Source organism: Poecilia reticulata, linkage group LG7 (genome assembly GCF_000633615.1).
Source record: "Poecilia reticulata strain Guanapo linkage group LG7, Guppy_female_1.0+MT, whole genome shotgun sequence".
Lineage (NCBI taxonomy): Eukaryota > Metazoa > Chordata > Actinopteri > Cyprinodontiformes > Poeciliidae > Poecilia > Poecilia reticulata.
The window spans coordinates 6,774,770-6,797,710 of NC_024337.1; the positions used below are offsets into that span (position 1 = coordinate 6,774,770).

Genomic DNA, 22,941 nt, shown 5'->3' on the forward strand with positions numbered 1-22,941 from the left:
TACTCCGAGTCTAACCAGCTCAATTCTAGGAATCATTTTGAAGTTTGATTGCTTCTGTCGTGTTCTGTCTTTTTTTCAACTTCTGAGTTTGACATGTGATTTCAACTTGAATAGCTTTTAAATATAGAACTAAAAGAAGAAAACTTTGATCCAGTTTCCCTTCGATTCTCTTCTCATCTCACTCTAAATATTTCTCTTTCACATATAGAAACAGCTGAAAGAAATGCATTCAGTCTTTGGATGCTGAATTCCACAGGTGTTCACAAACCATGGTGCATGCAATGTAGAATACCTAAAAAACAGAATTGTCTAGGTTATGAATATAAATCCTTATCCAGAAGCCTAATTTTAAATTGTAATCTTTCACTGAAATTTCAACATGAATAAAAAAATGAGGTAAATTAGTGAAATAATATATTATGTTATGAATTATGTTAGTTCATAACATCTATATTTGAATTTCTTAAAGATAATTCAAATATAGATGGTTTTATATAATCCAATATACTGAATAATGACTGATATTGTGTCCAGAAGGTGACTTGTCAAATAAGGAGGAGTCATTTCAGCAGGGGATTACTTATGGCTATTTTGAGAACTAACTATACATCTGTGTTTCCTATCAGCAAGTGACTGAATAAAAGGTTTTATGTTTGCAAAAACAAAAAAAAAAACAAAAAAAAACTTGATCTTAGTAAAAAGGTCCTGGAAACAACAGCAGATGACATTGTAGCAAATGACACAAAATCAAAAACTCAATATTAGAGGCCTTAGGGAAGAATCTCAATTATACCGCCAATGTGTAAAATTGCCAGATCATAACCAGTGAAGTACAGCAGCTTCATTTGGGACATTTAAATACACTTTGGCAAAAGTGATTTAGGGATCAAGTATATCATTGATTTAGTGGATGAACGATGGAACCCTTGAGCAATCAAATGTAGGTAGTAATGCTTAAAGTTTTATTTTTAAGTAAAGAGTAACCAATTTGTGTTTTTATTTTCTTTTTCTGAAAACTTTAAATGACCAAAAGTTGCTTTATATGTCCGATTCAATTCTGACAGCTTCCCAACTATCCAGAGGAGCTAGTATCTGTGAACACAAAGCTCTGGACTCCAGATGGACTGGGCTTTACGCAGGAATCCCTCTGGCAGCGAGTCAGGAAAAATCACTAAACTTAGAAGAAAGAATGTAAGATTTTCTATACTGTGTTTTTGTGAATTCTTCTTTTCTTAGTTGCTTGTATAGTTCACTCAAAGGCATCAGCTCTAGAAAGAACATTGCAATATTTTCATTTTATTCTGCCATTTTCCAGAATCTTATATGCATTTGTTTATTAGAGTTAGGCTCACCCATGTTTAAATAAAAAGTTAGTTTTTGTAGCCAATAAAATAAAGCAGCTAAGAACAAAGACATCAGAAATCGACATCTGAGGAAACAAAAAAAGCAAATTAGCATCCTGTTAAATCATAACCTTTGAGTTTATTTCCTAAGACAAGGAAGAAAAGGTTCAGGAGTCGAACGTTTGTCTGTAGATGATCAGGTGAATTTAAATAGACAGGGAAGTATTGACAGAGCTGGACTGGAGAGCATCTTGGGAATGGAGACATCGGTAGGTGTGCGAGTTTGAGGGTTAATGTGGAAAGAGGTGGAGGAGGGTCATTTGTGTGCTCAACATCACACTCTGTCAGAAGCTGTAATATCTCCTCCATTTCATTAGCTACGACATGAATAGACTCAGACTTCACTCAGCTGACTGAAGGAGAAGTGTTGGAGCATTACATAACCTCAAAGCACCATTGAACACAGTTACAGACCGAGGATATTATTGCACAACGGTAACAAGGAAAGTGGAGATGGTAATCGTTTAGTCATTGTCAGGGATTACAAAAGGGTTTGACCTATTATGAGCAGGAACAGGGAGTGTTTTGATGGTAAGGTAAAACAGCCAGCATTTACATCATGAAAAGCACCATCACAAAAATACCTAAAGATATTTTGACAAAAACTATGAAATCAAAAACGCCAATCTTGACCTGAAAGAACTCCATAAAAACACATGTAAACAACAGCGAGGAAGAATAATTCACGTGTTTTAGCCTTTTAGCCTTACCAGTATTAACAGATCCATCTTTGTTGATGGTGGCTAAGACACAAGGAAGTGCTTCATTAGCTTTGGGTCGAACCTTATCGCTGGTCAACAGCTTAAGTTGCTGCGAGGTGACAGGTGGAAAGCGATAAAACTGGAAGGTAACATAGATGTTGCGAGGCCAGTCACTTTCACCTCCTGCTCCTGGTATTCTGTAAAAAGAACAAAAATATGTGATATATTTAAAAACATGTAAAAATAGGTTGTAATCAGATGTGATGGATTCCTGAGTTACAAAAAAGTTATTATTTTATGACAAAAACTATATTAAAAAATAGCATGTACTACTAAGAGTAAACTGTATTTCAGAAAATGGTTTATAAAAGAGAGTTCTGAGGAAAAAACACAAAATAAAAATGGCTTTAAAATCTTATCACAGGAAGCTTTTGTGCAATGAAAAAGAGGAAATAGTGTTCAGAAGCCGGTGCATAAATACACCTCCATTCAAGTTGATACAAATGAAATCCTTCCTTTGTTTTGAAAGAATCACATTTAGGAAAAAGAGGCCTTTGAGACTAAGAAAATCCCAGCGGTTTGTATTGCTTTTCACACAAACGCCTCCCTCTGAGTGCAATTTCACACACTGTTGCAAATTTTCAATGCAACACTTCAATATTAAGTCTTACCCAAAAAGACTCCCAGTGAGCTTGCAAAAAAGCAACTTTAAGCAGTGAATTATTGAAAAAAGAAAAAAAAATACACTCAGGAAACAAGCTCAGCTGCTTCAGCTGGTAAATGGAAAAAAGATTTATGCTTTAATAAATATTTTTAAAAGAAAAAAGCAAAGCAGGGAGGAGCACTGAAACTAAACAGGTGGTTAGAACGTCACAGTTTAAAGTGGAAGTGAACCCAAAGACAGCTTGTTAAAAATTGGTTGTCATGCTCCATTGTAAAAGCAGATTCAGAGTGGAGATGCATCCCTTTGAAAGATGCAATTCATAACCATGAAACCTGAGACAGGAAGAAAATGACGTCTGGCAACAGTGTCCCAACTTGTCTCAGTGATACTGCTGCAGAGTAACAACTAACGCCTGCCATACCCGTTTGTCATAATTATGAGGTAGCTAACCCACCCTCGCCCCACTCAACAGAGAAGCACACAGGTCTGCAATTAGCTGTAAGCTTGAGTGTGTGGGTTCAGGTAGCACTCCAGGCTGCTTTGGAAAAGAAGTTGAAGAATTAAATCAGCTTTCTTACTAGCGCGTCATTAAATCCGAGATAGAAATCCATACTGTGTTTTGTTGCACCGTCTTCAGCTTTTTATGTGGGGATATTGTAACTTACCCACAGGCTTTAAACATTTGCTGTTATACTTTAACAATGCCAGGATCGAAATTTCTCACCTTGCCTGGAGTGAGGATGTGATTAAATTGCGAGCCTTTATGGAATCCAAGCCTGACTGCACTCACAACAACAGGAAAATAGGTTTTCTTTGAATTATATAATAGGTTTATACCAAATAACACATTTGTGGAATTTATTGTACCAACCTTCAAGATTTTTTTGCATTAGTCATATTTTTTTATAGACATTTTTGCTTTGGTCCTAGTGTAAAACTAAGGCCAGGAAGTTAAACTTTATCAGAGTTTTAATTTGCACAAAACCAACAAATTGGAACAGTCTCAGCAGCAATACAGCGGACGGCTAAGAACTTGCTTTTTTTTTTATACCAACATATCACATTGTAAAGGGTTACAGAAAAACACAACCTTGTAAAACTATTCACATTTTTACCCACTTCAATGAACTGAATTGACCAACAAAAAGCATGACATTCTTGTGACGTGGAAGGACAGTAAGAATGTTTAACATATTTGGCCACCTTGAGTGTGAATTTTGTAGAACTACTTTTTGTTGAAATTACAACTGAAAGTCTTTTATACTGCAGCTCTCTACTTTAATGCTGATATTTCATTCAACACAATAATTACTTATCTACTCCAGCGTCAGAGGTCTCTTGAGTTCTTCACTGAAGGGAATCAATTGCACTGATGCTTAAATGCAGCTGAATGTTAATGTCCTCCACACTTTTAAGATTTTTACTTGTGAACAATTTTAAAATCTTGTGATTTAACACATTTAGTTGGTCTACTGCATAACATCCCATTAAAAAATGCTAAAGTTAAAGAGAAGGTAAAAAAAAAAAATTAAATACTTCTGAAAGACAATGTTAATGATGACTACATATCAATATGTAACTATGAATACATACAAACATAAAAATTATTAAGAGAAAGTTTTTTAAAAAAGCACAACATTTCAGTTCGTAATCTCTAAAAAAAAATGCCTCAAATTAGTCTTTGGGATCTTTGCGTCCCATTCCTGTTCAAACTTCCATAATAGTGCATAGCAACATGTTATTAAAGAATGCACCACAAGCACTTTGGACAGAGCGATCAATCGTTCAAGGTGAGACATTTTATCGACCTAAACATGCATTTTCAGACTCAAAAGAGTCTGCAGAAACATAAACACTTGACATATAAAACTCAGCCCTCAATCTGATTATTTAACTTGGGAATATGAGTCTGGTGTAATTTCCTCATCTGTAAATGATCCGCATGTATGTGCTGTCAGTTAGAGGTTCTGATTGTAATTGCTCCAAGCAGAAACGGCATAAATCCAAAGATCCATAAATAAACAATGCAAACAGCTTCATGTATCAGGCCTCTAATCGGAGAAAAGTTGCACAGAATTGAGGTTGGAACGAGGAGTCAAAGCAGTGCGCTGATGAGTCAGTGACAACCAAGACAAGCGAAAAGGACTGCTGATGGAACGACACAAAGAGTGAAGGCTTTTGTTGACATCCCTCAGCAGCCCCCTGTCACTGTCAGCCCCTGTCAGATGGGACGACTACGCCATAGGTTTCGCTGATGGGACAATGACAGAGGTGCTCTTCTGCCTGATTTGACAGGAAATATGGCGCCTCTGTAATACAGAGCATACATGCCATGTATGGGTATGTAATTGACAGGCAGGACTTTGTGGAGAACTTATGTGAATTGAAGTATATCTGTAGAACACAGAAAGAAAGAAATATATATTAAAAAAAATGTAAGGTGTTTAGGCAGGAAGTGGGGGATTATCCTTAACCGTCAAACAAATGTCCATCTACAATATCAATTCCTCAATGCAGATAAACGGCCAGTAGTTTAATGGATGGAAAGGAATGTGTGCTCTAAGTGTTTGGGTTTTAAAAAAACCAACATCAGAACAAAACAAATGGAATACTGTATTTCTGTTTATGGAACAAATCTGTGGAACAATCTGTCTAAAGAAACCAAAGAGACTAGATCAACTTTTACTTTTAAGAAAATAATAAAATACAAGATGTGATCAATGTATGATGAAGTATATTGACTCAGTAGAGTATTATATCATTACAAAAATAATACATCTACTTTTTTATTATTTTTATATGCCTGTTTTGTGTTTAAAGAGGTATCTGTATGGACGGTCGACTGATAGCAAATTGATTTTTGAGAGAAGAGGTAAACTAAAGATCCCCCTCCAAATACTACTTTTCATTCTAAACGTTTATTTATGTCATCATGTGACAAATTCATTTCAAACTGTAAATTAATGACAAATCATTTCTGTCACAATGCATCTATTCTGACTCTCCCACAGATTAATGCAGCAATATTGTGTGGATTTTCATACCCCTTAAATATTTTGCCACGTTACAACCAAACACTCCAGTGTAATTAATTTGGTTGTGATCTGTTGTGTTATGTAAGAGATCAACACAAAGCTGTGCAAAATATTGAAAGGGGAGTGACATAGTTTTTGCTTCCCCCCCCCCCCCCCCCAAATAAAATAATCTAAGAAGTGTGAATGAAGTGTGATTTTCACTACGTTCACTCTGCAGCCTTAAGTTACCTGAATCCTATTTTTTCCATTTCGCGCCCAGTATTCAATCTTTTCATGACTGTCTAAATAATACAGAGCAGATCTTTAAAAAAGCCACCAAGGCCACTTGGATATGTGGCCCTAAATATCAGATTTTTTCCAAATATGACCTGCTTCTGTATGACCAGGTTGCATTCACCTGACCTGTAAGTCATCGATACTCAACAAAGGTCACTATTCTGCATCCTGATATGCAGAAGCAGGAAGATAAACAACAACCGTGGCAGACGATAATAAGGATTAAGTTGTTAATGTGCTGACAACAGGGAAGTCTGCTATCCATGTTTAGCATCTTCATGAATCAAACCAAGATGCTCCTCTGGGTTCTGATTGGCTGACCAGGAGTGGCACATTTCTTCAGATATCAATAGTAACACTGGAGAAGCTCAATCTTTTCACACATCATTCTTCTCATCTTCTACTATCACTATCACGGCATAATAATTTAACAAATATGGAAAAAGCATATCTTTGGTAATCTTTTATGCCCTGACTTTAAAAGTGAACATCTGTCGTTTTTTGTTTCACTTCACAATTTTTGTGTGTGTGTGTGTTAGTAAATTACATAAAATCCTAAATTACATTCAAGTTTGTTGCTTTTCTAATGTGACGAAATGGAAGTTTCTAACCTATCTCGACCCGTACGCTAAATATGGAGAGAATACTGAGTGTGTATTGTTGCACTGTTCAGGAGGACACAGGATGCTGCCGAGAGTCAGCATCGTCAGTGCTGCTGTATGTGTCACAGCACTGCAGACCTCACCTGGTAAATGCCAGAAACTCAAACACCAGCAGGTTTCCCTGTAAAAGGTCAGCCTCCTCCCGCTGAGGATCGAAGGGCATAGGTTCAGTCGGGTCCAGGACTTCTGCCACCTGCCCGCTGCAGTCAAGGATTTCAGGAAAGCCGGCGGAGAAAAGATGTGCCAGAGAGCTCCTGGAGCTGACTGAGCAGGAGCTGGAGAAAAAATCATCAAAGCAAAATGTCAGATCTGCTGGAGCACGGCACACAGACGTCTTCAAATGTGTTCTTGACGCTTGACAAACAGGAGGTAATGTGTTGATTCCCTGCTGCACAGGCCTCATTAAGGTGATTTACTTCAAATGAGACAGGAAAAATGACAAGAGCTGGGTAAAATACAACACCTGCTTATCAATTCAGACCTTTCACCATTTTATCCCGCATCCTTTCTAATTCGAGATGTTTATCGTTTGAGCGATAACGTCAACTTTGTCACTTCGCCCCGTTTAACCGAACTTGAGTTGCAATATCCGTCTGCACTAAACCTAAATGTGATGAAACGATGATTAGACAGCATACGGATGTCAGCAATATCCATCAAACAGCAGCTCCAGGATAATAGTTATAGGGGAGGGAGAAGGGGGGGAACGGGTGGGTGCCAAAGCGCTCCCTCAGGATTTTCAAGCATAATTGCCAGTTATCTCTAATCATAGTGGCCACCTGTTTCAGCAGAACTATGGTAACATTCATAACTTATACTTTTAACACTGACTCGGAATGCCATGGCTGTGATAAATGCAGCACACAGATGGCTGGGTAAAGTGCAAGCATAAGAAATGAGCAATAATGCCATAGCACTAACACGGTCGGAGTCCATTTGGTAAATAGTTGAGACAGTAATTAAAAATGTCCAAAGAAAGAAGCCTTGATCAAACTAATCAGGGTGACAGCAGTGACAAGGGGAATCAATTGTGTTTTTCTCCACAGCTGCATCAATTTCATGCTTTATGTCACTTTCCCATTTCTTAAAACTTCTCTCTTAATTTAGTCACTCTGGATTAATATTCAGGCCGTCGTCTTTATTTCAAAAAGGGGCTCCATCTGATATGCAGAGCAACTTGGATTAAACTTCTTTTGACTTTATTGTTCCTCCCCAAAAAGTGGGTCATTTCAGACTGGAAACAGTCAAAAAGATGTTCTGGCTCTGAGTGAAGAGGCAACGATGTTTCAGCTCGCTGAACTGAACAACATGGTGTCTGGATCCAAAATGCCGGGATTGGGAAATTGTTTCAGTGCCAGCTGCTTATGTACAGATGCTGCTCACCAATGCAAGGCTTTGTTTCTCTGTGTCTGTGCTCATTATTTGCAAAGTGTACATTCTCTTTCAGGAAACTAACTGAACAAGCATAGAAAAACGATTGTTGTAAGTATTCACCTATGTATGTGTTGTGGGGGGGAATATGTAAGCGTAAATTTAGAAACATATATTTTTTAAAACTAATATGTTTCTGTATGAAGCTGGAAGTACAAGATTCACATGGATGAACTCCAGAAACTGCAGCAAAGATTAAAACCAGGAGGAAAACAGAGATGCATTATAACCCAAGCATAACAAAATATTTATTAGGAGGCAAAAAAAAAAGCATTAGCTGTAATTAGGTGAACAATATCAAGAGACTACTTTTATTTAGTTTTGGACCAGCAGTTAGTCTTGGATTGTAGCGGACAATGTTTCACTTCCACTGAGTTTGGGAGATGACAATGAACGTGATTTTCAGTAGCCGCTGAAAAGGTTATTTAAGATTTAGATTTTCTGTGGTCTGACGGATGGAGGCTCCCCACATTATTGTACAGCACTGACCACATTTATTGGCGTCTGTGATAAAAATATGGGAGGAGTTATTCAATAATCTGTTATTGCAGTAGCATTGATTTGACAGAAACTTATTAAAATAGATTTTTAATATGTTGATGTCAAATCAATCCTATTTATTTATTTATTTATTTATATATCTATCAATTTATTTATCTAATAATGTATTTATTTATCTATTAATCAACTGAAAGTTAAGTCGAACTGATTTCCCTCACCAATAGTCAGATGTCAGATGGGATAGCTCACAAAATCTCTTTAGACCAAATATGAACAAACATGGACGACTGGGAAGAAGTAGATGTGTCCTTTAAAAACGAAAAACTCTCAAAACAAAAACAAGAACCAAGTAAGAGAAAATCCAGGATATGTGAAGATGACAGAACATTGCTTTTGTCCTTGGTCATTTATCGTGCACAGATTTTAGTGTCATTCCATGATGCTCATTTGGAATATTTAACTATTTCTTAATGAATTTTAAGCAGGTGACGACACCGTCAGCCGGATTGTCCTGGAGGATTTAAGTGGCATTAAATCCCGCTACAATCGGGGACACACAACATGAACACCTCACCTCGGCACATTCGCTCCCAGACTAATGACAGGAGCATGGATAGGGGTGAAGGGCAGCTCTTGAAGATGATCCCCTTCTTCGTCCTTGGAGGTCATTTTGTCGCCTTCCCGCTGAAGGTCCATCTCCAGGTGGGTGATGTTGCTGACAGCCGAGCAGGCCTACAAAAAGACACAAGGACCGGTCTATAAATAATGTAATAAATAGGATTAATGCAGCAGAACTGCTGGAGCAAGGCAAAAAACCGGGAACCAGCTCTGTTTATCCGCTCTGATAAGTCAGTCTGTTCCCATTAATTAAGTTCACTTTCACACTCATCACTCAGAATGGCATAAAGCAAATTCTACTATCCAATTACAAGCCGATCACACAAAAGTGTAGGCAAAGACACATGAATCATAAAGGAATGACTCAGTACAGTACAATCACGAGCAAAAAGAAATAAAAACAAGGACAAGGACCAACTTTGCTAAACACAGCTGACAACTGGATTCATGGAAAGTAAAATTGGGTTATGAAGGCCTGGATTAAAAGAATGAGGCAATAAGTAAAAAGCTTGGAGTGGATTTGTCAAAACTGATTCTGGAAATTGCCTAATGCTCCGACTGCTCCAACCCTGAGCTTACAGTGGAAATATATATCTTTTACACACAGCAGCCACGTGTCACAGGAGGAGGTAAGGAGCTTACCCTGGTCTGGGTTTACTTGGTCCTTGTCAATGTTTGCACTGACTCTAATTACTCATCTAGAATAAAAAACAGATGGAGATGCAGCAATAAGGTTTTCCTAGTTTTCTATAAAGTTTGATTTTAACTTACTGATGTTCCTATTCTAAGGACACATGATGTACTACTACTTACTTTGATGTAGTGATTTTAAATGCAATAGGTTAGAACATGAATAAATTAAAAGCTCATCCCTATTTATGCACCAAAATCTGATTTTCAAATAAAAAAAACATTATTTTACATTCTGTTAGTTTATTTGTTTATCGATCTTTTTTTTTTAATGCATTTGATGACAAGGAAAATATAAAATTCAGTCGATCAAGAATAATTGTTTGATTCCAATGTTAGGCTGATATCTTGGTGCCTCTCTAATTACAAAAACTTTAAATAGTTGTATTTATTTTTATTTATTTTTTTGTCTTTGGAAAGAAACACATAAAACGCAACAATAAAAAAATGTGTTCTGACATTTTATCTCTATTAAAAAGAAACTTGGAGGAAACCAGAGGATGTCAGAAGTGAATGAAGCAGTTTCATCATACTCACTCACTGTGTCCTACAAGTTATAGGTCAGATTCCAGTTTCACTTGCAGCACATCACTTTGAGCTACAACAGCTGAGATCCGTGTGCCTTCAGATGAATGTGCGCATGTTTCTTCTACGTTGCCGAAATTCCAGTTTAGTGATTCTGGATTTGTGTCAAATATTTTTCAGAAATTCAAAGACGTTTCATTAAAGCATCATAAACCAAGGTGGAGTCCGGTGCAGAAGTATTCATAGCGTTCTCATTGATTGATTGATTGATTTGTTAATTTCTTCAAATTAACAAATCAAAATAGTATTTTTTTTTTTATTACGTGACAGTATAAGCAAAGGGTTGAATTGCTGAGTGGAAATAAACTACTTTGTTTTCACATTTTTGCAATAATATATGGAAGACTATATTGAAAGAAAACCGTGAGAATTCCTGATTGTAGTTTGCTGAAAAAATAATGTAAAATATGTGATATGGTCAAATGAGGTTTAAAGTTTGCTTTTCATCTACATGTAAAACAACTAGGTATGGGTAGCATCATGCTGTGTGCATCTTTTCCTTCAACAGGAACAGGGAAACTGGTTACCGTTAGTGTGAAGGTGGGTGAAGATCAATACACTGGAAACAAAAGACCAGTGGAGGTAGAAAAGACCTCTACTGGTCACCAAGCACATCAAGCCTAAACATACAACCATAACTACAATGGAAGAGTTTAGATCAAAGGATGTTCATGTTAGAACGGCCCAGTCAAAGTTCACATGTGCATAGAGTGTCTGTGGCAAGATTTGGCAATCGATAATTACAAACAAGTCACCATTAAATTAGAGTGAGCTCCAAAAAAAAATAGTCAAAATTTCAGTACAGATTTAGTGCAGATGAATACATATACATGCCACATTTTTGTTTGTTAAAAAAAACAAAAAACAAAATTGAATGATTGTCTTTTCACTTTACAGAATTTGTACTGATCTATCACAAAAACATTTACCTAAAATATACACAGTACTGTATGTTACAGAGCATAATCTTATAACAGCAGAGGAAGGACTATGTGATTTTTGTACTCACTCTATTTTAGTAGAGGGTGCATAGGAAGAATTAATTTTCTAATTCCACTGCAAAATTTTCGCTCCACTGATCGCCTCTCGCTCAGTTTCACAGCGACATCTTAATGAGTCTTTAACATACAGCAGGTGCCCTGGCAAAAACACCCATCACATGAATGAGACGGACTATTTAGATGGATTATTACGTATGAAACAAAATGTTTTTTTCTTTATATTCATGATTACAAATGCTGTAAACAGTCCATTGTATATTTTGTCCATTTCTCCCAAGCCTTTGACCTCGAACCTACTTGTTGCCAGAGACAATAGAAACACTGAAACTGTAATAAATATGAATTTAATAGGAGTCTACACAACAGCTTCTGAGGTTACATGTAGAACTGACTTAAAATGATCAAGGTTCATGTTTTTCTTTCATAATTTTGCGCATAATAAGTGGCAATATGTTTTGTGTTCCACTTAAGGAAGTCACACTAAAAAAACTAAAGTATTTTCTCTTCTGAACACTATTCTTTAATTAAGTAAATATTATTACATGTAATTTATGCAAGCAATGTTTTTGTATAAAGGTGTCAGAATTGTGGGTTCGCTTTGGTTTTAAATTGACTTCATGTACAATTCATAGAAGCTGATAAGATATTAAGGACAGTTAATGATTTGGAAAGAAGTTCTTGCATTGTTTCCATTGTGTTGGTACAGGAAAACAACAGCTTCAGTTCTTATTATGACTCAATAGTATTGAACATTTATGGATTACTATCCAAAATGCATCTCATATGTGTGTATTTGTGTAACAAATCAAGAAATAATAAATCATTAATTATGTCTGTAGATGTGTAGCTGGTATAGATTTTTAGCTCAACGTGAGAGGGGAGCTCACAGACAAGGAATAATGTGTTTTTTAGTGAAAACCTAATTCCCTCCTTCACTACCACAGATGCACAGCTGGAAGTTGGACCACACCAACAATTATCTATCGAGAGCTAATGAAGACATTTTCTAGTCTATGTTTCCTTTCTGGCTTCTCACACACAGTTTAGCTTGCCTATCAGAAGACATAGAGTTGAATATTATTTGACTTTCCATCAAACATGTCAGTAATAACATTGGCCAATACCATGTTGTTGTATATGCATAAAGCACACGAGTGTACAACATATGATTGAACAGCCAGCGTCTTAACACACTCTGAGTTTAGCATGGGATGAGACAGTAGCTTTAAAAATGTTAAATGGTCCAAAGAATTGGCGCCTTTGAACTCGCTGACACTAAGCTGTTGCAATGTGATAACACATAGATGAGTGATTTTCATGGGCAGGTGTGCTCAAGTTTTATGGTTACAAGGGCAAATGGAAATTTAAACAGTAAATTCTGAACTGTAATTTACTAAAAGAAACCACCTAGGGCATTATAAATGAGAACTATTTCCAGGCAGTGACGTAAGGGTCAGACGTTCCTTAACTTTATTAACAGCTAGCTTTTGAGTTGCCTCTAATAAAGAAACCAGATTTCTCACTCTAAGCACAAAATCAGCTTGAAATGAACAAGTAAAATTAAACTAAATGTTTTTTTTGGCCAAGTATGGTGCCTCACAGAAAAAAGGCACTGGGTGTGTCGACTTCCATTCATTCATCCATTTCTTTTAATTAGCATTTTATAGTAGCATGACTGGGGTATAACTGTAGTAGTCCAAGGAAATTTACAGAAAGCAAAATATTATCTTAGCAATTTATCTAATTGATACGAAACATTTTTTGCAATGAGAAATGTTGTTTTTTTTCCTCTTTCTATTCGCTTTAGACTGTAAAGGTGGTGGTGTTGTGTGGCAGTACAACTTGAAATGGGTTTTCTAACTAGACAGAAACTGTTTTATTATGTTTCTCCCATCTATTATGTTTGAAATCCATACAGCTTAGGTTCTGAATCATATTGCCTGAATAATCCAGGAACTGCGAATGAGTCTTGCTGAAGATAAGAGAACAATCAGGAACACAATATTGCAAAAAAGAAATACAATTGAATTTGGCTCACAAAAACCAAGTCGTGCTGTGAGGGTCACTCCCAGAATACCTTATCTAGCTTAAATTTCTAGTCCAACTTTTATCTGCCAAGATAAAAGTGAGACTATTTTGCATTATATCTGTTTTTTGTTGTTGTTGAAGATAGTATTTTTTAACATTAGTTAAGACATTACAGCTGGATAGATAGCAAAATAAGGTTTGTAAAAAAATGTTGTGTTAGACATTTTTACCAGCAGATTTATTCCCTTGTCTTTGTTTAGTCCCAAACTGTCTGTTTTAGGTCTTTTTCTATGCACACATTTGTCCTCCTTTACAAGACAAACAACTGATCCAGTTGGATATAAGGATCAGCATCTATTTGCTTCACTCATGTCAACACTTAATGCCTTCAGCTCCATGCAGCTTTGCAGCCTTAATATGAGGAATGTTAGTGTTTCTGAAACCTCAGCAATGAAGCTCAAAATATGTGAAATCAGGGAATAAATCTGAAAGATTTTCTACATTTTCAATGCGATGATGCTGACTTTCTTCGAACAGCGGTTTTCTTCTCACTACTATTCCATAAAGGCTAGTATTGTGAAAGAAGCTGTTAATAATTATCCCAAAACCATGTTTTCCACTTATTCAAAGTGAATAGAGGATCTGTGAAAAGATCCAGAGCTGCCTTTTTCTACTTAATTTAATGCTTCTATAATTAATACTCTCCTTGTCAAGCCACGTTTTTGTAGGGTTGCAGTTGGGCTACATAATAGAATAATAGATTGAACATTCACAGCTCGAGATGCTTACCTTCCTAGTTTACACTGAGTCCACTAATGTTCCCCTTTATATAGAGGTCTGGTGATTATCAGAGCTATCATCCAAGATGAAATATCCAAGTTCCAGGAATACATCAGGAAGATCCCAAGGGATGAAGAGCTTGCTGAATGTTGCAGACAATAAAAAATGGAAGAGAACAAGCTGAAAGAACCATCATGGGAAGAACAACAGCTAATTAGGGTGTACCACCGACAGATAGCTGAAGTGACTGATATGACCAAATCCTACCAAAGGGGTAGAGACTGAAAGACAGCACAGAAGCACTGATCATGGCAGCACAAATCTACCACACCAGCCAAGATATCAAATGCAGGCTGTGCAAAGAAACCCCAGAAAAATGTAAACGTCTCACAGAATGTTGTAGGTTTAAGGCTGTAAGATACTAGCAGTAAAGAAAAACATGAAACACCATAACTAAGAGGCTGGTGCCATGTACAGAAACATCTGTGTGGAATATGAACTGGAGATGCCTAGGTCAAAGTGGGAATCACCTCCCCAAGGTGGTGGAGAATGACCGAGCCAAGATCCTTGGGGACTTTCAGATACAAACGGACAAAATGGCAATGGGTCAACCATGTGATCACTGGTAAGCAGCAACGGACAGTCGTTGTGATAATGTAGTCGTTCAAGTGATGAAAACATCAGAAAAAATGAGAAACTGGAGAAATGCCAAGGGCTCAGGGAAGAGCTAGAAAGAGCCTGGCAGGTGGAGGCAACGGTATTGGCCGTGGTCATCGGAGCTCCAACAAATACCTGGAGAAACATCCGTCATCGCAGTCCAGAAGAGCACAATCCTCAGACCAGGTAAAATAAGGACCCAAGCCTGAGATGAAATCTCTCTGTCTCTATATAGGTGAGAGAGCAGTTGTTTTTTACATTCGTAAATTACATGTTTCATTTCAAAATGCACACTTTTGGGAAATGATGAATACATTAGAAACAGTAGTGGATTTTGTGTACATGTACAAAAATGTGAAAAGTTAAAGAAGTGTATACATTTCTCTACTAATCAGTTTAGAATATGTGTGTGTCTGTGTGTGGTTACTTCATCTTTCCTCACTTTGTGAGATTGCACCACTGTTTCCAACGTGCTCTGCATCACTTCCCAAATATGTGCATCATTGTGGGGGAACATGGTCTAATTTAGCAGAGACAAGGCAGCTTTCAAAGGCAAAATGAGTCCTAGCCAATTCTCAGCAGCAAACACCCACAACAGCGGGGAGCAGGTTACTCCTGCATCATTCCAGTAAATTATTCACCAGAGGTATTAAAATCCGCACAGTGCAGCTGACTTCCTCGGCTTTGCAACAGTATATGAGCTGAGTGCATTAACAGGATGCCCTTCATTTCATCGAGCTTGTTAGAAATTGTAGTTTGTAACATTTTAAATGTGCATCATTAAGTTACCCTAGATCATTGAGAAATAAATCTATCGATGTCACAAAACTGGCTTGAATTTATAGATTAAAGTTGGACTAGATACATGACAACATGTAGATTTATTAAACCCTGTACTAACAAAATAGCAAGGTAGAATTTACATGAAGATAAAAAACAGATTACATAACTAATATTTATCTCTAATGCTGAAAACAGGAAAAGAGTGAGTAAATCTTGATATCACGAGATTTGTGGCACAACTCTGTCAGAATCTGTGAAATTACAAATGCTCTTCATACAGTCTAATCTTGAGCTATTTTACAAAGAATAATGGACAAAACATTCAGTCTCTCAAAACACAAAGACACAAGAGAAGTACTCTAAAAACTCACATAGCGTCCCATAAAATACAGTGAATTTCCAGGTGTAACGTGACAAAATATAAAAAATGTCAAGGTGTGTGAAGACTTCAGCAAGGCTCTGTATGCTTGAACTCAATCACTCCCTCCATTGTCTTGAGGATATTCAAACCGTTTAGCATGTTTTGTGTTGAAATGTCAAACATGTAAATGCTTGTCGTTGTTAAATGCTTGTGCATTTCCTTTGGCATGTATGTGAAGTTTCGGTGAGATACCATGACTGTGCGTGTGCATGTGTGTGTAAGGGAACGGGGGTGGAAATCTTACGACATGTGACAGCTGGTGGGCTGATGCCAATGGGGAAGGATGGAGTAGAGAAGGAAATGACTGTTGCCACGGTAACGCCGAGCTGGAGTGGCTGATGGTTGGGTAGCGTGAAGTAGCTGCCAGCTGAGACAGTGAGAGCTGCGGAGAAACAATGCAAACGACTTGCTGTTATTATTATGATTAACAACAGCAGCGGTAAGAAATGCACTTTGTGCCAGAGAGACACGTGCTGCCTCAGATCACAACAACAGCCCATTACTCTTTAACACTTAGAATCCCATCAGACCTCCACACCCCCACCTCCCCCCCTCTCCCGCCTCCACACCCACAAGCTTGTCTTTCCAAGCATGCCCAGGTTACAATTGTTTTTCGTCTCCCTTCTGATACTGAAGACATGTGAAAAAGATTACAGTTTTTTTTCTTTTTTTCCCCCAGTCACAACTTAAAGATTATGTAAAAGTGGCATCGGGAACACACCAATAACTACTAATGGGGGATGCTTCAAGCTTGATACAAAGCGAAAGAGCACCACTGCCTCTCTACTTGTAGTCTACGTGATTCATATTTGCTACTAATGAATCTTAATTGATTGCTTAAGTAGATGCTTTTTAATTGTTCTCGTTTTATCAGCATATTTCCTCTCCTCTGCTTCCAAGTGGTCAATGGTGTCGCAAATGCAAATGAACAACATTAAGTTTATTTCAATGCTCTCTTCGTGTATAAAGAGCAGGAGAAGTACTTCTAAACTAAGGCAAACAAAGACACTCCAAACTATATTTTGAAAAGCAATTTTTCCCAACTTACTGACTGAATTTAAATGTTGACCATTTGATCTACTGATTGAAAAAAAAGGTATTTAATAAGAAACAATTCTAGAAAGATCCATTCACAACAGTCAACAAAGTGATCAACCAGAAGGTAGGTGTATCAATACCTAAATCCACAAAAAAAAGAAGACTGAATGGAAGTAAATACAGATACACAAGCAAATCTGTAACCTCAAGAACATCAGGGCTAGATTGGACTTTATTAAAGAAAAACATCTAAAAAACAACAGACATGGCAGAACATTTTTGGAAAAATAAAACCATGGGCAACATCTACCAAAATGATGGCAAGAAGTAGCATGGGGGAAGGAGTGGAACAGTTCATGATCCAAAGTAAACCATATCACCTCTAAAATATAGCAGAGGCAGTAAAGTGGGCTTGAATGTGCATTGCTGCCATTGGCCCTGGGACACTAGTTTATTGACGATGCGACTCTGGACAGAAGGAGCTGAATGAATTTTGAGGTATTCAGAGATGTACTGTCTCCTTAAATCCAGCTAAATGAAGTCAAATTGATTGGGCGGAGTTTCAGAACTCAGACGGAAAATGACCCGAAACAACCCAGGAGTTTATTGAAGCCAAGATGTAGACTATGCTTACAAAGCAAGTCAGTCACTTGATCTTAGTCCAAACAACTAAAAGCCACAGCAGTAAAAGCCTATAAGGTCATTAAGCAGAAGGAAATTCGACATCTAGTGACCTGCATAAGACCAAGACTTTAGGCTTTCTTTTCCAGCAAAAGATTTACAACCAAGTACTAGAAATTATCATTTTACGTTGAATTATTTGATTTGAGTCATATTACTTTTGAGCCCCTAAAACCAAGATGTTGCATATAAACACATGCTTTATTTCCTCATATTTTTTAGGCAATTCTTTTGGTTTAACCCACAGAAAGAAAGCATAAACTCTGCTCTTCAGCTGCATCTTAGTTTGATTATTTTACATTCATTGTGATGTCGATTAAAAAAAAATTTAAAAGTCGTCGCTGACCTAATATTTATAGACTTGACAATACATGCTTAATCAATGGGCAAAAAAAATCCCAAAATACTATTTAAGCTTTGAATAAGGTAACTCTTACTAAATCAAAAATGACTAAGGAAAAAAGTTAAAGATAAAGTTAATCAACAAATATTTTGCTGAATTAAGTTTCAAATAACACTGTATACCTGCAATGTTTCTTAGCTAAAAGGAGGCAAGCTATGAGTTCTATATTTAAAACTCTTAAACCAATGCAGCACTGCATTCATTTACAGCTATATTTTAAATATGTACTGAAAAAAATACACTAGGAATCAGCGATTTTCTATCTAAATTTGCTTCTTAGCAACTTTACAGGTCATTGTTTTATATTTTCCTAAGATGAATTGTTGCACTGATCAGTCTGTCTGAAAAGCTTTGCTAAACTGATATGCCATCTACGGAGAAAATAGATTAAGGAGACAACAGAAACCGTAACCTTCGTATCAAAGAAATCCACTGTTTCAAAGGCTGAATTTACCATTTAACAGGGACAGCTTCCAGAGCTGACACAAGATGCTGCATCACAGCAAGAACATTTACAGCTTCCCCTAGCGGCCTAGTTAAAGGGATCACTTATTTTTATAACTTGTTGCTTAGCAATACGGCCATCGCTGACAACACAGAGAATGTTCTTATAGGCCACATTAGGCTTGACAGGAGTTCACACATCCTCTCCATTTCACATGGAGAGTGCTCCGGGTTTAAACAGACATTTAGCTCGCTTGCCTAACACCCATAATCAATACTGCTGCAAATAAAACATCAACAACTTCAACACCTTTTTACTGAAATCATCAGTGCAACCTGCAACCACACTTAGACATACGTTGTCTGCAAAGCAAGATGAGTGTTCTGACAGCACATTTGAAGGAAGCACAGAACCTGAGCTGCAGATAGTGGAAGCTGAGAACAGGTATGCTTTAAATAGAAAGGAATAACAAACCACAGCGGCGTGCGACTTTCAGAACTGCTTTACTGACTGTATGTTTTCAACTTCTCAGTGAGGTAATCAATTTAAATGCTTCCTGTCTGCTGCATTTTATTATATGGGATGTTGATATTTACATATATTTTCCAACCTAATAACAACAGATAGAGCTAGGTAAAGATTACTGGTATTTTTTTGTGGAATATGTGGAAATGCAATTATTGCAGGAATAAGCTGAAAAACAAATAAAAATAAAAAGGTCCACAGAGCCACTTGCTACGATTGTTAAGTTAAACGACGTAGAAAGTTAGGATGTAACTAAATGGAGTTTAATGCTTATGAATAAAGTTCTGAACTTTTTAAGATTTTATAATTTGAGGGATAATATTTTTACTTGGGCCCATGAACAGGAAGGGTTACATTTAGAGGCATAATAGGACATGCTCGTTTGGGAAAATTATGGTGAACTCATCGACATATCGATGGGTGACCCCATCAAGCTTTATGAGCCATGGATGTTCCCAAACAAGAAGCACAGATTTACCATCAGTGTCCACTACAGCTGTTAAGCTGGGTAAGTTAGACTGTAGAGGTAGCGCTATTAATGGATTCCAACCCATAAATATGTTTAACAATATAGCCTTATATAGTTTATGCTATAATCTACAGTATAATAGATTACACATAGCTATAGAACTGGCACAACAGGCATTGATACAGACTGAGTGGAAAGAATAGATCACAACAAATGATATGTTACAGGGCTTATTGTGCCCTTCTAAAGTATGAACAGCTGTGTTTATGTAGAGATTGAATAATTCACAGCTGGACTTTATTTTCTGATTAGGTGACTATTAATGCAGTTGGTTGCACTGGATTTTAATTTGAGATATTTAGATTTTTCCTTGGTACCATATTGAATGAGTACCCAATAAAAAAAGGGGAAAAAAAGAGCTTTTGAATTTGGTCCTAAAAAGCAGTACTTTTAGATACAAATGTACCTTTAAAAAAAAAACAAAAACAAAAAAAACTGAGATTTTAAAACAAAGTAGTTTGGCACAAGGTGAATCTTTTTTGGACACTTCTGCTTGCTTTATTGAATGAATTATAGGAGTGTCACAGTAACCTGTGCCACAATTGTTTGCAATTATTATTTTCAACCTTTCTTGATTTTCCCACCTCCAGGTTAAGTTAGCAATTTTTTTTACTATTCATAGTTTTGAAGATGTGCAAGTAGTTGTTAAATCTCAGCCCACAATTTGATACATGACTTTGCAGATGGAGGCTTCCCGTCTTTGATGCAAATTTAAAGGTATGAACAACAGAACATAAGTATGATGCAGGTATTAGAGGAAGAACCAAAACAATTTATTTTATAGAAAGTATGTTAGCAGATGAATTTGTTAGAAACTTTATGCAAAACAAACTTTATGAAATGTGTCTAGAGCGTCGCACTTTATGAGTGGGCTGTGTGCAGATCTGATGTAAGCATGTGTTTTTTTGTGTGTAACTACACAGCAGAGGGATTTACTGTGTGTGGCTACGATGAATTCTCTTTTAAATTTTATATATGCAATCCAGATAAGGATGAATTTATAAAAGTGCTGAAGAAAAAGTGGCAGAGAAAAGTCCAAGCAAAATGGAAAGAGACTAATCACGTCTGGGAAAACTGAAGAAATTAAGGAATATTTGAAAGCAAGTTCTAAAATCAACAATGAAGAAAATAAATAAAGACATAAATGTAAAGTTATGTTTTTATATTTTCCCATTCTGTATTTCATCTTATAAATGAACAAGTATATATAAAAAGATCAGTTTACATTCTCTGCTTATTTGGAGAATCAATCTTTTATGCTCATCATTTAGGCATAAGATGTACAGGACTAAAATGGGCTGTTTTGGTCACCGAGATGATGGTTAAAACATCCACACATTTCAAAATGCCAAAAGTGTGAAGGCCAGGGTAATGTCACAAGTCAGGTCCTGCAAGTACCGCTGAGCCGAAACCCTTTTTACAAACACATGCAAGTGAGTCACTGTGCTCTGCACATCGAGGGTGTGAAAGACAGAAGACAGACCAAGGATGAAAAGATCTCACACACACACACACACACGCACACAAGTCTACACACGCACACACATTCACACACACATGGCGACATGAAGATCATATGAGGCCAAAAATATGAGCAGATGATCTGCTTGGCTGTAAGGGCACACAGGCTGAGCTCACAACTTTGGCAGTCAAACCTATGCCACAACTAAATGCCCCACTCAACCCATTCTTAGAGGCAGCGCTACCAAGCTGAGCCAATTTGGGTTTCTAACAAATTCTAAATGGTGCCAGTGGAAGCGTCCAGTTCTCTGTGTGAGCTTCTAAAATTGCAACGCTCAAGAAACACAAAGCTAACCCCAAACATATTCATACCCCTGGCAGATTTAAGTTTAAAGTAATCTTTAATATTTGACTAAAATATTGACAGTTTAGATTGGCCCAGCCAGAATCCCGACTTGAGTCTGACTGAGAATAAAAATTGAACTGACTCTATAATTAAGTTAATAAGAGGCAGAAATAAGTTTATAAGACTGGCAGAAGCCATCATGATGTAAAGTTTGCTAAATATTAATACATTAAACACATTGCTACTCAAATTTTAAGCTCTCAAATTGAAACCCCCGTAACATAGTTGGGTGTAAATATGTCAGCACTCACAACTCTCAGGCGCTAATTTAATGCTGTGCTTGGAAAATAAATGCTGATAGTTAAAAATGATTGCCAGAAAGTGACATTGAAGGAGCTACAAAGCCTTGGAAAAATTTCTCTTTATTGTAGGTATGTATGAAAAATAATCTAATGGAGGGAAATACTATATGATAAAGGATTTCAGTAGAGCTGGGATCAAGTCATTGTTTTGCATATCACAAGTAAGTCTCAAGACTTTCCACTCAAATCCAAAATCAGGGCAAGTGTTACGTCTTAAACAAGTCATTTGACGAATTACAGAAATTAATCTGACTAATAATAATTTGGAGATTCAAAAAGTATTTTAAAATGTGTGTTCAACCACCAGAACAACCAACAAGAGGTAGTGAACTTTAAGAATGTGTTAATATTTTTCACAAGAAACACTACTGGTTGGAAAAAGGAAAAAAAAAAAAAAACAGAACCAGATTTTAGGGCAAAAGAATTGTTTTGTTTTTTTTTAAACCAACTACATTACAAAACTGCTTTCATGAGTAGCATCAGATTCTTTAAATGTCAAAATTATTCATGCAACTGTATAGAAATAAAGCTCATATTACAAGTCATTATTATGATCACGGTGTTGCTATTTGTCAGCTTGGATGCTCCACATTTGTTAGTAGTTGAGGCTTAAAGCACTTAGATTTGTCGTGTACACATGTAATGAAGAGAGCTTCATTACTGGGTCTACTTTTACTTAAATCACTGTATAGCACTTTAAATGCACTTTTTGCACTTTATGAACAAGCACTTTATTTAGCACTGCACTTTAAGCAGAGATTTGTACATAAATAGCAATTTGCACACAAAGTTTTAATGGTATTTATTGAGTATTTTTAGTAATTAGCATGTAGCCTTTTGTTCTGGGCTCTGCACAGCTGCTCGTCATTGGAGAGTGAGCTGGTTGCCTGTGGAGGGAGGATAATTGTTACTCAG

General features: G+C 36.8%; 1 protein-coding gene across 6 annotated transcripts in view; it reads right to left on the reverse strand.

Annotated features, from left to right (window-relative positions):
* nphp4 (nephronophthisis 4) overlaps positions 1-22,941 on the reverse strand; it is a 178,852-nt gene that overhangs the window by 60,536 nt on the left and 95,375 nt on the right. For 5 of the 6 annotated variants that reach the window (XM_017305947.1, XM_008413093.2, XM_008413092.2 and 2 more), the window contains 4 exons: positions 16,481-16,618; positions 9,248-9,405; positions 6,825-7,016; positions 2,114-2,301 (listed from right to left, as the gene is read on the reverse strand). In XM_017305947.1, coding sequence (XP_017161436.1) covers positions 2,114-2,301; positions 6,825-7,016; positions 9,248-9,405; positions 16,481-16,618 — 676 coding nt within the window. The remainder of the gene's footprint in view (positions 1-2,113; positions 2,302-6,824; positions 7,017-9,247; positions 9,406-16,480; positions 16,619-22,941) is intronic. The other variant, XM_017305948.1, reaches the window with a different exon arrangement.